The sequence below is a fragment of the Venustampulla echinocandica genome (genome assembly GCF_003357145.1).
Source record: "Venustampulla echinocandica strain BP 5553 chromosome Unknown scaffold_3, whole genome shotgun sequence".
NCBI classification, from domain to species: Eukaryota; Fungi; Ascomycota; class Leotiomycetes; order Helotiales; family Pleuroascaceae; genus Venustampulla; species Venustampulla echinocandica.
The window spans coordinates 1,312,005-1,325,590 of record NW_022474208.1 but is presented as its reverse complement, the minus strand read 5'-3'; the positions used below and the strand labels follow the sequence as shown (position 1 = coordinate 1,325,590).

Sequence of the window (13,586 nt, the reverse complement as noted above, 5' to 3'; positions counted from 1 at the left end):
TCTCCGATGGACATCTCGAAGTTATCGACGGCATTACCACTCAGCCGACCGCAACTTTCAAAAGCGGTTGCCGCCAGCATGTTGCGCTCGTGTAGTGCACACGGTGTGGCGGGATGCAGGCCGGTGCTGGGCAGTTACAGCCTGCATCTGCAACAAACACAATCGTCAATTCAGAGCCAGAATCGGCGCCAATTTTCATCAACGGCGAAATTTCCCCTCCAAGCTCGGAGACAATTTTCGAGCACGGCAAGGACGAGTTTGAAGGCTTATTTCCCCGAACCGGAGACCGAGAAGATTAGAACATCTCCGCCGGCATGGCCTCATCCCGGGTATGTGTCATATATGTTATCCTTCTAGATTTTTGCATATCGACTCGAATCAATGCTGACATCGTCTATAGATTTACAGTGGAGCAGATGAGAGACAATGTCGCCTATGCGCACCGCCAACCCAGAGACTTCTCAGACCGTGTAGCGCTGACAATGGTCCGCCTACTTCGCTTTTGTATGGACACCGCCACAGGATATAAGCACAACGTGGAGCAGCCCAAGAAACCTGGCGATGCGAATGCCGTCGCGGAGACGAAGCCTTACGGCATGGACGAGCGGAAGTGGTTGATCCGTATGGTCTTCTTGGAGTCTGTTGCAGGTGTGCCGGGCATGGTGGCTGGTATGCTGCGACATTTGCATTCCTTGAGACGGATGAAGCGGGATAATGGATGGATCGAGACGCTGTTGGAAGTAAGTCCTAGCCGCTGCGTTATTAACGTTTCCAGACAAGTAAAACTAACTTGGTTGTACTTTAGGAATCCCAAAATGAACGAATGCACCTCCTCACATTCCTCAAAATGGCCGAACCAGGCTGGTTCATGCGCGTCATGATCCTCGGCGCCCAAGGCGTCTTCTTCAACTCCATGTTCCTCTCCTACCTCGTCTCCCCACGCACCTGCCACCGCTTCGTCGGCTACCTCGAAGAAGAAGCCGTCCTCACATACACCTTGGCCATCGAAGACGTCGAAGCCGGTAGACTCCCGAAATGGACAGACCCGTCATTCGTTGTCCCGGACCTCGCAGTCAATTATTGGAAGATGCCCGAGTCGAACAGGACGATGAGGGATCTGCTACTCTATATCAGGGCCGATGAGGCAAAGCATCGGGAGGTTAATCATACGCTGGGAAATTTGAACCAGAAGGAGGATCCGAATCCGTTCGTATCTTCCTACAAGGACCCGAATACGCCGCATCCGAGCAAGGGATTGGAGCACGTCCGGCCTACGGGCTGGGAGCGAAAGGAGGTTATCTGAATGTCTTTTAACTCCTTCATCACTATACTTCCTTGCTGGGAATTTCTCTGCTATGAGCTCCGATGCCCGTTTGCGATTTCTTTCGCCACATATGAAATTTGCGTGTCTCTCTTTTCTTGACGAATTGCACAAATGCGTAGTCATTGGGGCGGTGTTCAGACATGAAGAATTCTTTGGAATATCGGCGTTCTGGGTTACCTTAGGGACATGGCCAGGTCTCCTACTTTCCTTACTTCTTTTCTCCACTCAATTCCTCTTTATCAAGAGCGGAAAACTTACACGATACCACATTTCCATACTGTACATAGAAGTCCAAAGACGGAACACGCATCTGGGTCGGCGTTACTCTGCTTTAATAGACAATTAATCGTTCAGATAAGTTGATTATCTGAGGCTTCCTACAATTTGTGGCCATGATTTCGTTCGAATGTGGAAAATTATCCTTGGTTCCTAGAGTGCCTATGTAAAGGGGGTAGCCAGAAAAGGGTTAAGGGTGCCGTGAACCACTTTTTTTGAGAGCGTGTCACATAACGGAACAAGTGATGGACGCTGCCCCATTGCGAGGTTACAGCTTGCGCGAACGCGGTTGATGCGACGTGATGTAAGTGCTGTCGGCCTCTAACAGCACCACAATATACCACCTAGGTAATTTCCCTTTGGCCTCACCAGTCATGAAAAGGGTTCCAGTAACGCAGACCAGTGGATCGGGTCCCGTCGTGCTCCTCGGTTACGGGCTAATTGTCCCTTGTACGCACCACTACCCGGAGGTGAACCTAAGCCCTACGATTCTAATTGAACAAAGGGCTGGGGGACTGATGACTAATTCGAGTAGGTATACATTTATTGGTGCAGTCGTACAACCTTAAAATAATCTCCAGATGCACCGCGAGCAACGCCTCATTTCCTGTCCTAATCCGAGTGTAAGGAATGCGTCTGAGTAAGAAACACGTGGACTGGCCTCTTGAACAGTGGCCTCGGCACATTGTTCTTCTGGTATCTGTACGGACAGTACCACTCATGAGCTCTTTCTTTCTCGTGGGTAAAATTAAAGGTATTTACTTTGCCAGATCAGCCACGATGTATTTTTATCTTTCAGCTGTGCAGGAGGCCATAAGCTATATGCCGTACGATGGAAGGCAGGAAAAAGTATAAGAGTTGCACAGTTTCCGCAGACAGAAATGGAAAAGACATCAACATCTCTGAACAACAATCATCTCATCTTATCTCATCTCATCTCAACTCAACTTTTTTTACCTTCGGATTTCTAGCTCAGTTTCAACGAGACTCATTGTTGCATCTAACTTCATCATGCATTTCCTAAAGACTATTTCAATTCTCGCCGCTGGCCTAGTAGCAGTCGCCACTGCCTCTCCGCTCGCTCAGAGGGACAACCCCAACGACGGTAGCTACTGCGAGAGCTTTAGTGTGGGGAGAGGCACTAATGCATTCCATCGACTGAACGGATTCTTTGGGGCGTTATGCAGCGGGCCTGGAAGGGAGCGTCACCCGACGGATGTCAAACTTGACCAATTTATCACTCTTGGCAGTGATTCCAAGATGTATTGGAAATACTTGTAAGTCAAATATCTCATTTGCCTAGATTTGTACGAATGCAAGATAGAACATACCGGCTAACCAAATGGCCAAACAGGCCACAAGGCACTACATTTACGGGGTATTGTTCCGATTGTAGTATCGGGGGCGACTGGAATCTTAAGTGTAGATGCTCCACTAGTGGCTGGATGGCTGCTAATCAAGTCGAGAGTACGATCAATATCTGTAAGTGCAACTAATAACCGAACATAAAAGCAAAGTGTTTCAAAAAAAACTTGACTCATTTATTCATAGATCGGAAATCGTGGGATGGCCCAGGAGTTTGGTATAACAAGGATCAGGGGGAACTTAATGTCGCAGCACCCTAATATCTATATGATTCTGTAGGACGACAGCGTCAAAAGTCGAGACGGTTTCGAAGCCAGAATATGGCAAAGCGTACATGGGGATCTGATATAGAAGAAGCTGTACTTTAGGTTCTGCATCGATTTGCATTTGATCTCTTTCTGCTATTATTGTGTTTTTGAAGCTGGGAGATGAGGAAGCGGGTAGGTATTACGAGACAGAAGAAGCTATTATTACTTTCTAGAGTTCCCTACTCTATAGAGTTTTATATATAGGCATGCATTTAACAAAAGTACCTCATACGTATACTGGTAATGTCGTACACCAAATATTTGAAGTTCATATGGAAGACCAACTTAAATGAATTACTATAAACAACGGCAAATCCTTATACGCACATATGTCGCATTCCAGGTCATTACTCGTCTCATCCGCCGTGAGAACAATATCGATCTACATAAACTTCCCGTTTAGCTCAACAAGCATTGGACGAAATATCCCCCCTTTTTTACCCGAAGGTCACGTGGGAACCGACGACCGCCTCATGTCACGGGCCGCGGAGTAAAATTGTAGGACCGCTGAGCTCAAGTGTACTCGTATGGTCAGCCAACCTGTATACTCCTCGCTCTTCGCCAACGGCTACACAGCTGTCACAACCACTCCGTTCCTTACGACGGATTTGCGAACTAGGACATGGGGGTGCTCAAGTCACACTAGAAGCTAGAGGGCTCATGCGCGCCCCCAAAGAGAACAGGAAATAGTATGACAACCTTTGGAAGCAACTCCTGAGGCATTTGGATAAGGCTGCTACCAGAGAGGATGCAGGGGCTGTGATTGAACATAGGCTCGAAGAACGGACACGACTATAGCTGATTTGCAATCTGTCTATGGGCCTCATCTCGCAAGCCATCATCGACCTGAAGGTCTTTGCTATTAATCTTATGGACGCGCTCGCCTCTCCACAGGAGCTCAAACCCACAAGCCGCGGTCGACTCGAGCCCCCAAGGATCTCGTCAGAGAGGAACCTCAACACTCCAGATCCCATCCCACCTCCTAATGCCGTCCTTGTAAAAGGAATTCTGTGTGGCTGTCCTCCTATGAGGCGTCATCTCAATATTGGATCGTTGCTCTCAAAAGTTATCTTAGTCAATGTAGCTTTCTCCCCTTCCAACTTGTTCTGTTGCGTCCGGTACAGTTCGGGGTTCTCTTGGAGGATATTCTTGTACAGTACATGCTTTTGAGGTTAGTAATCTCGTTTCTGAGATTGCCTAATTCGATGTCTCTCGATTCAATTAGTCCTTCCAACCTAGGGAATTCATCAAACACACCCGCAAAATACTATAGGGCTGCCATCTATTACGTGGCCTGGTAGAGGGCCAGAGTATACGGTCCAAAGTATCCCTAAACATCAGCTTGCCTGTCTTTCCGGGTCCTGTAATCTCGCCAGTTCTAACAGCAAACGGTAAGTATAGATGCTCAGATCGATATCCCGAAACGCCCTAGAAAACCAGTCCCGACCCTGCTCCGCGATCTCTTTGGCCCTTTGTTGTCCAGCTTCAGTTGAAGTGAGGTAAAAAACCAACTCGGGAACTTCTTCCATCCCTTGGCTGACTCGAACGTAATGAACCCATGGTACGAGACGCTCGTCATGCCATTCTTGGAAGAGCGTCTGCTTTAGCGGAACTGGTTTTGAAGCTAATAGCTTGTAGTAGCGGCCGCTAATACCATTTCCATCAGTATCGTACACGAGTCGTGATCGAAGTGCTCGGTCCTTGTCTGCCCAAGACTTGACGTTGAAGTAAGCACTTTGGTCTCTGCAATATTTTCTCTCACAATGGAGGATTCTGGTGAAGGCAGCGTCGAATAATCTGCTGTTCAGAAATGAAGATTTCACGCGGTGGACTACGCCCCCTCGTTCTCGTAGATAATAATGTTGCTGTCGTTCCAAATTTTGTGCCAACTTAACAGATCTCTGTCGCTGATAGTGCCGCCACTGATCGTCTATAGCAAATCCACCAGTGCTGGAGCCGGCCCAGTAAATATTGTTTTGCTTTCTATCCCATTCAACGTCATGTGCCTCATCGTATTGAAACTCGGACTGCATGTAAGCTAGGCTTGGAAACAATAAATCACCCATTGTTGAAGGCGAACCTGTTGATAGCATCGGTACTAAGCTTTCAATCAGGTAAAAGGACGTAGGGCCCATGACGAGGGCGTGCATGCCGCTGTACTTGGGATGTCGACACAGGTCCAAAGCCAAGAACGGATCTGTGACGAAAGGAAGACCAAAGGTTTCCGCTTCATGTTTAGGCCGGGCACTTCTATCCCTTTGCTGAGATGTACAGAATTTCGTAATTGCATCCCAACTAGGTCTCCTTGATATGTCCGTGACTTTGAACTGCCCTTTGCCATAGGAGTCTCCTCCTTTAAATGATTGTGGTGCGGCCAGGACCCTTGGTTCATCGAGGTGATTCACAAGGAAGTGAGGTCGGGAAGGATTCCGCCCAAACCTCCTAGCAGCTTGTCGATTAGGAGTTCGACATGTCTGTCAAAAGTGCGATAAGGATGAGTACAGTGAGTTTTCGCCTGGTTACCAGAGAAAGCACAATGCCACAGGTCGCTATTCGGCGCATTTTACGCCTCGCTTATTACCGTAATGACCCCTTTACCACTGAATCTCCAGAATGGTGAGATTGAATCAAAAATAGTGTCAAAGTCATCAATGATGCGTGACTGATGTGCTGCGGCAAACTCATACCAGGCCTCGAAGCCTGGTGGGGGCTCGGCGTTGTATCGACGTCGATATTCTTCATAAGCAGCTGTGTAGTTTTTGGATTGCCTTTTCAATAGGCTCTCTAAGTCGACTTTAGTGCTATGGATTTAAGTTTCAATAGGATGTTTCTGAGAGTGATAAAAACTCGCTGCTGAGGATTGTGCGTTTCTGATAGCAAAGTCGTTTGACAGGTATGGGATGAGAGAGACAAGAGTCAAAACCCATAGGGCAGATCTAGCTTTCGCTTGTCATGGAATCATGTGGATAATCTGGCTAAGGGCAAGGAACGAAGCTATGACGTGAGATAAAGCTTGAAGTTCTAAAGATTGCATGAACGGGTCGCGGGTGGACATGATGCTAAATGTTACAATCGCAGTGGCAATTAACCAAGAAGTGGATCGGGTCTGAAAAATATGTAAGTATCCTTAAAGTTCCTTGGTATAAGTAAAGAGCTACAAACTATTTGAGCCAAAAAGTACCAAGGCGAAGCTTTGGCTAAGCCCAATGACAACGTGGATATAACTATATTGCTAGGTAAGCCGAATGCGACTGTTTCCATGCTTAGTACAACGACTAAGATGAACACAATCCGCAATGAAAGGGGAATAATCACTTCTTCGACATATATGGGCGGAAGAAAGGGAGTATCCTCAACGCCCCTAGGTATGAGAGCTACATAGGCGACCAGCAAAGCAGCAACCGGAGTAATCGATAAGAGAAGTCCTTGGAGACTACAATCCGACAGTATGAGAGCTGCAAATGTTGCAGCCAGGGTTGTGCCCCAGATTGTGTTAACCAGAGGGGAGAAGAACAACGGATTAGGCACTCTTGAAGGTTGCAACTCGGACCGGAGATGCTTCTCAGCTATCAGAAGAAGTGGAGTTAATGCCGGCCACAAGGCTCTGGTTAGTTTAGAGTGCACTTTTCTTCAATTAACTTGAGTTACTTACAAAAGGCTCTATCATGCCGATCTCTGCCCTATAACAACAGGCGGTAGCAACGCCTGTAGCAACTATCCATAATGATCTTGAAGAGCGAGATTGGGGTTTGGGCTTTGTGGAAAGAGTGGCTCTCGTGATTGTGCTAATATCTGATCGTTTTGCAATAGTGAACAAACTCGGGAGCATCAGCCAGCAGAGCGTCTCGGACCAGAGCTCGATTTGTCTGGAGGAGAGGTGCTGCGCCAACACTGTACATAGCACAACTGCCGCGGCTGATCCCACTATTGGGCCGATTTCTTTGAACGGTGGCTTCCGCATCGCGGGACGCTAGATATAATAGGCCTGGCAAATGAAACAAAGAATGTGCCAAAGGCTCTGTTCGTGAACGAACGCGTAGACCATTTTTGCCCTCCATTATGCTGATTTTACATACTCTATGAGTAAGCCAGCAGGATCCACGCATTTTCTTACCTGTAGGGGACAGCATTACTACGATCTTACTTCGAGCGTACGTACTTCGTACTACGTCGATATTTAACTAAATGCTTCAAGTCAAGGGGCTCCTAGTATGCAATGATCGGCATGAGGCCCGGAGGTACCACTTGGTACTTCTACTAGAAGTTCCACCCCCTATAACCACCCTCGCTAAGGGGCATTTCGCGGGCCTTTCGCCAAATTTATAGGGCTCTTTAGGGGGCCAGAACCCGAAGATGTAAATTTCAAAAAATTGCAAGCCGCTACAATTATACGAATATTCAACATTGAAATTTGAGGGCGACTTAATGCATTTTAAAACTTATCTTGAGTTTGAAGTGCATTGGTTGTTTGTCCGTGTTCATATTTAACAGTGGGTCGCTGGGTTAGCAGGCCCCTATTTCCACCGGTGAATTACAACAATCATAAAGGAATGGAGGGCGGGATACTGCGTTCCAGTACTTCGTACCACCAGGAGCATATATTCGCTACGCCTTAGAACACACTGACCAGATCTTCCAAGTTCCATCCTTCCCCTCCACGCAATCTAGAAGTTTATGCTTGCCAATAACCCGTCGGAGATATCGTCCACACACGTTTCAGCACGGGCCCCCTCCTCCCTCCCCACCGCATACAGAAACATTTCGATGCACCAACTCCGCATGAACGTGTATCACGACCCTCCACGGCAACGGATCGCCAGTATTTGCCAGTGCCTCTCACCATATCAACAACAAACTGCGGGCTCGAGCAGAACAGAGCGAGGCCCCTCCATACGCGTGCGAGACGACGAGCAAAAGCCACTCTAGTATCAGGAATGACACGGAACGCAACTTTAAAACGATATACTACGTACAACGCATTCCTAAGCACCTAACCCGCAACCATGGCAACGGCAGAAGAACACCCCGGACAACCTTCATTCCGACGAGAATCCCCATCGCCGTCAGCATCGCCAACACCAGCTATCGGAGCATGTCCAGAGCTTGAGCTTTCTCGATCCGTATCCACAGCTTCCACAGGATCCCTCTTCTCAGGGGGCTTCAGCACAATGGGACGAGAATCAATGGCCAGTTCAGTTGGCAGCTCGGTCTCACGATCATCCTCTGCAAGTTACAGCACAAGGCAATCTATGGGTGGTTTGGAGAAACCAAGGAGAAGAGGTTATGTACGTCCTCAGGGCACCAATTTCGCTGCGTCGGCACAATCTAGAGAAAGCGTTCTCAGTTTAGGCAGCATAGCACATCTTCAATATTACTTCGCGCGAACGGGGCTTCTGGATGGGAAGGGAGGTCGACTCACAAAGAAGAAGGACAAGGATAATAATCGAGGGACGTTGGACTTGTCAGCTCTGGACACGTCGTTTCTGTCAGCGAATGTAATAGGGTCAGATGCCGATTCCTCATATGCGTCTATGGGTAGCAGCCCAGAACTTATCGCTCAGGGACTAGGTGGCATGCTGGTGGAAAGTCCAACACAAGAAGAAGGCGATGATTACTTCAGCGGAGAAGAAGAAGAGCATCCACATATGCTGCCTCCGACAGTCAGCACCTACAACCACCGCGAGAAACATATCCCTCGTCCGCCTACCCTTGAAGAACTGAAAGATGATTTACAAAAGGCGCTTTTCGATGCGAGGAAGGTTCTTGAAGATGCGAAGACAGATCAAACATCCCCTCCAGTGTCACCGGCGCCGTCTAATGATCCATCAAAATCTACCTTGCCAGATACCCCCAACGGGTGGTTTGAAGTCCAAGGGATGCATATCCTCGATATAATGACGCTTGCTATTCGCGCCGCAAAGATGTACTACACCGCCCACGACCAACCAGCTCGCCTATCAGCCATCAAATCTGAGAGACGGATACGGGCTGAGCTACTTTCAGTTATGGACGTGCTTAAGCGGATGGCCACCAGGAATTTCGCCTCAGGCATGCGGACCGAAGAGCGAGAGACGATGGAGGTTTGGGTTGAAGGTGTATACGACATGCTGAAGCAAGAAGAGGAGATGGAGGCAGTAGAGAGGAAAAAGAGACGCAGCTGGATTTGGCTCGACGAGTCCTGGGATGCTAGGGATGTGGAGAGGGAACTCGCCTTCATGAAATCTATGGATCCGGACCCCCATTCAATGCCTGCATTCACGTCGGTAGATGATGTGCAGAATGACGAGGATCTACCTACAGAGTTCTTGAAGGAGATGAGGACGGGGTTGCGGTTAGTGAAACTGCATAATGCGGTATTAAAGAAGAGCAAGAGGCCATTTGGCGCCATCGATAAGTGGCACACCGAATTCGGGAAACCGTATCGCTCTGCGGAGAACCTACGGTATTGGGTCAAAGCAGCAGAGCTGAGATGGGAAGCCGTGCTTAAAGTGGATGTCATGGGTGTGGTTAACGGAACGGATAGAGCGGCCTGGAAAGGCTTTGAGGACGCCATTTTGAAGTGGTGTAAGGTTGTGAGGGAAGAGATTTCGTCCGAGTTCAAGGATTGAGATGTGTGAGAGTTATTATGTGGACATGACGGTTTATGATGTTAATGCGAAAGAATTGCGAGATTAGCGGTTGGTGGAGGGAGGTGGGGCCAATTCAAAGAACCCCCCATTCCCTTGGTTAAGGTCCTGTACATATGTAGCTGGGAGGGATGTGTTGGCTGGTGAGATGTAACGGGGTATTTTCTTTTCTTCTACCTCAACCGTATTATACCCAATCTTAGTTCTTATTTTTTGTAAATCTATTTTGTTGCAACCCCTTTCAACGATCTCTAGTGATTGTACTTTTGATTGATTTAGGTTGCCATTTTCCTGCTTACCGCGCTCTAAATTAGTCCATCGATTTCAAAACTCGGGACCTAGTGGACCTGTGAGGATTAGTGCTCTTCCCATCGCAATTAAACTACAAGCCAGCTTCTTCCGTTCTAGCAACCCCGGCAAACTCTTTGCATGTATTCCAAGGCCATGGTCTGATTTCCTCTCATTAGCCTTGGGGGATGCTCGCGCAGCACTACCCGCACGAGATCTCTGCACATTACACTGAAGTTAAACACAACCACCATCTCTATTTCATAGCTGGCTTGGCTTAGCATCTACCTACCCTAGCATTGCTCTATAAATCAAGTAGAGCGAAGAGACTTTCACTCACGCTTCATTTATTCATCCGCTCCCATCAGGCATACCAATACCTTTATAGAGTCCCTCACATCCACTTCAATACCACATCACGCAATCCAAACCCAATGCCTGGCCTCGTGCCACTGTTCTACAAAGTCCTGACTGGCGCGAAGCAAGCACAGACGCCCTCGTCTTCGACGTCCACCCCGCGCCCTGCACCAGCACACATGAATCGGCCTCCACGCCATGCATCTCGAACAAACTCTCCTCTCCTTCGGGCCAGCACTGCAGCGTACCGCCCATGCTATCGGTATCCCCACTGCCACTGCCACTGCGGCAGCGGCACCGCCCGGTGATAAATGCGAATCTTCAATCGCCATTTATCACGCTCGGTGGGGATGGTAAGCTTTGGTGCAGCACATCATACAGCACACCCCCTGATCCTCTCCATGGTTTTCTGTAGTTAGATCTTATGAGAGTCGTGCTTTATGCATTTGTCAACTACATGCTGGGAGTCGGAAGGGGCAGGTTAGAGATATTAAGGAAGGCGAGCCGAAAAGGCGTAGGGTTTTAAGATGACGGGATGGGGAGTCTAGGGCTATAACACTACAAGCCGAAGGAAGAGGTGCTAGAGCAGAGGGAGGCCTGGCTATAGAGATCGGAATGCGGCGAATGGAAGTTCCAGATATACGGGCTATAGAAATGGGAAAAAAGGGGATAATCCAAGTGTTTTTCCTGTGATTATAATGAAATTGTAGTTCCAAGTCCTTATCTACCAGTCCTTCTTAAGTTCATATACCAATGCCCCTTAAACATTACAAGCCTACCACCTAATTTTCTTAGCATATTTTATAACGATGTTTAGGGCCGGTGAAACACCGTTTCTTGAAACCTCCTGTCCCAGAATGTATACAAGTTCTTATACTAAGAGCTGGAACGTTAGGCGGTCGCCCGCTTTTAATTGGGCTATCCGTAAAGTTCTACGTAATCTGATACTAGGCCTTAACCTCTCTGAAACTTGCATCTCACAACCCTCTCTATAAATTCCTCCATTGTGCCATTACCCTTGATATTAGTTGTGTTGCATGTATGGATCTTGCTTATCTACAAGGAGTAGCTTTTGGGGGTTGGTTTTGTTTTAGAGGTTCTTTGGATAGGGGTGTTTAAATGCAGGATTTAGAGGGGGTAAAACTCAGAAGCCTCAATGAGATTTGCTTAAACATACATACGCAGATCTTCTTCTAAGTGAGGTAAGCGTCTCTTCATAACGAGCAGAACAATTCATACTTTGGTTCTTGACCATTATCCAAAAATGTTCACTACCGAGTGATGAAGTTAGTAAGTAGTGTCATTATATCCTATCAAAACACTCCATATATACATAGGTATAGACATAATTTCAGAATTACTCCATGCCGCTAAATCAACTCAAAACAAACAGCATATTCCCTTCTAACTCCACGTCCTATAACCTGCCATGTTGGCCGGAGGCTTTCACGCGATCCGCTTCCGCGATCGCAGCGTCTATTTTTCTCTCTTCCTCCTCCTCTCTTAACCTCGCCGCCTCATCCGCACTTAGAGTACTATAATTTGAATGGTCGCCACTCTCGCTTAGATGCTGTGCTTGTTGCGATCCACTTGCCCCGGCATGTACTTGTGGTGAATGTCGCGCATCTCCGTATACTGGTACATCGTGGTATTCCTCAAAATGGGGGTTCCCGGTAGGACTTGCTGCTGTTGACCGGGGACTTATTATTGCGGAAGAGGCATTGCTAACTTCCCGTGAGACGGTGGTTGTTGGTGCTGCTGCCACCCCGACTGCGGCTGCGGAAGCGCCTGTTACAGCATCTGAAAACACGTTGGTGGTTGGCGATCGTCGAGGTATAGCTGCTGCTGACCCAGAGTATGGTCGGGATGGGGCCGTTTCGTAGGGGGAAAGTGACGGATGTCGGACGTGGGAAGTGGGAGATGAATTGCTAAAGGCGGCAACAGGAGCATCGAATGACCCGGCTGATATCTCTTTCTCGGTGATAAGATCTCGTGAGTCCGTATTCAAGCTCTGGTTAAGCATCACCTGCTCTGGGGCGCCTCGTTGACGGTGCTTGCGGCGGAGGAAGAGCAGGGCCAAAATGAGGAGGATAAGAACGACAGCGACAGCACCAACGGCAATTCCGACTTTGGCACCGACACTGAGGCCACCCTTATTATTAGAGGATCCATCCGAGCTCTGGCCTCCTGTGGCTACCCCTCCGGTTGCTGCTGGAGAGTTTGGGGCGGCCGTAACAGTAGCACCAATCGTAGTTCCAATAATATGGGATGAAAAAGCCTGTGTTGTGGTCGGCGGGAACGACATCGTCGTTGTCGTTGGAAGCGTGAAAGGCAGTGGTTTATCGTAACTAGGAGTTATGGGTAACTCAGGAAAGACTCCTCGCAATTGTGGTAACGGAAAGGAGGATAGCTGGTTGATATTAAACGGCTGACTGAAAGAGCCACAAGCACCCCCTACGGGGGCTAAGCAAAAGAAGTAGTAGACGGAGTCGGAAGGGGCGACAAGCATTGATCGGTTGGTGATGGTAAACTCCACGGTCGTGAAAGCGTTCGCCAGGACAGAGGCTCCAGGACATGCTGTGCCTGGGCCTTTCCCTCCCCGATCATCGGTACTGACGCAGATATCTGTTCATCAACCTCTTAGATTGAAATACTCTTGAGGCGCATTCACAACCATAACTTACCATTGGTGTTCAGGGCTCTTATGTCTCGTCTGCTCTTATCCTGAATGTCATCGGACGATTGACATAGCAACATAGAAAGCATTTGTATACTTGAACTTCTTATTGTAAACCTAACTGACGACATCAATCCCAACGTTATATCACTCGGCGGGTCAATCGTTGCATCGATGTTGGCATCCGGCGGCTGGGAGAGGTCTGTAGATGTGGTGCCATCGTTCCGTTTCTGGCCATGGACAAAGCCTGCCAGCCCGAGGGCGGCAAGGCTGAGGATCTTGATGCGCATCTCACTGAAGGCCTTCCATACATCAACAACAAAATATAAAGCGACGACAATCCAAACACAATAGGGATCTGATTT

At 48.2% G+C, this 13,586-nt stretch overlaps 5 protein-coding genes across 5 annotated transcripts; 3 read left to right on the top strand and 2 right to left on the bottom strand.

Moving 5' to 3' along the window:
• Positions 1-6: 6 nt before the first annotated feature.
• Positions 7-1,303, top strand: BP5553_06052 (putative alternative oxidase, mitochondrial; the record flags this gene model as incomplete). Its single annotated transcript, XM_032014675.1, has 3 exons — positions 7-329; positions 401-740; positions 806-1,303. 3 exons carry the CDS (start codon positions 7-9, stop codon positions 1,301-1,303), a joined length of 1,161 nt encoding a protein of 386 aa, XP_031869356.1.
• A 1,308-nt stretch (positions 1,304-2,611) lies between these two features.
• Positions 2,612-3,225, top strand: BP5553_06051 (uncharacterized protein; the record flags this gene model as incomplete). Its single annotated transcript, XM_032014674.1, has 3 exons — positions 2,612-2,877; positions 2,955-3,082; positions 3,152-3,225. 3 exons carry the CDS (start codon positions 2,612-2,614, stop codon positions 3,223-3,225), a joined length of 468 nt encoding a protein of 155 aa, XP_031869355.1.
• A 1,385-nt stretch (positions 3,226-4,610) lies between these two features.
• BP5553_06050 (Beta-1,2-xylosyltransferase 1) lies at positions 4,611-6,328 on the bottom strand (the record flags this gene model as incomplete). Its single annotated transcript, XM_032014673.1, has 3 exons — positions 4,611-5,747; positions 5,855-6,074; positions 6,264-6,328. The coding sequence occupies 3 exons, from the start codon at positions 6,326-6,328 to the stop codon at positions 4,611-4,613; spliced, it is 1,422 nt and encodes a 473-aa protein (XP_031869354.1).
• Positions 6,329-8,276: 1,948 nt separating this feature from the next.
• BP5553_06049 (Uncharacterized protein) lies at positions 8,277-9,881 on the top strand (the record flags this gene model as incomplete). The annotated part of the gene is made up of 1 exon (XM_032014672.1): positions 8,277-9,881. The coding sequence occupies one exon, from the start codon at positions 8,277-8,279 to the stop codon at positions 9,879-9,881; it is 1,605 nt and encodes a 534-aa protein (XP_031869353.1).
• Positions 9,882-11,961: 2,080 nt separating this feature from the next.
• BP5553_06048 (uncharacterized protein) lies at positions 11,962-13,511 on the bottom strand (the record flags this gene model as incomplete). The annotated part of the gene is made up of 2 exons (XM_032014671.1): positions 11,962-13,169; positions 13,229-13,511. 2 exons carry the CDS (start codon positions 13,509-13,511, stop codon positions 11,962-11,964), a joined length of 1,491 nt encoding a protein of 496 aa, XP_031869352.1.
• Positions 13,512-13,586: the final 75 nt, after the last annotated feature.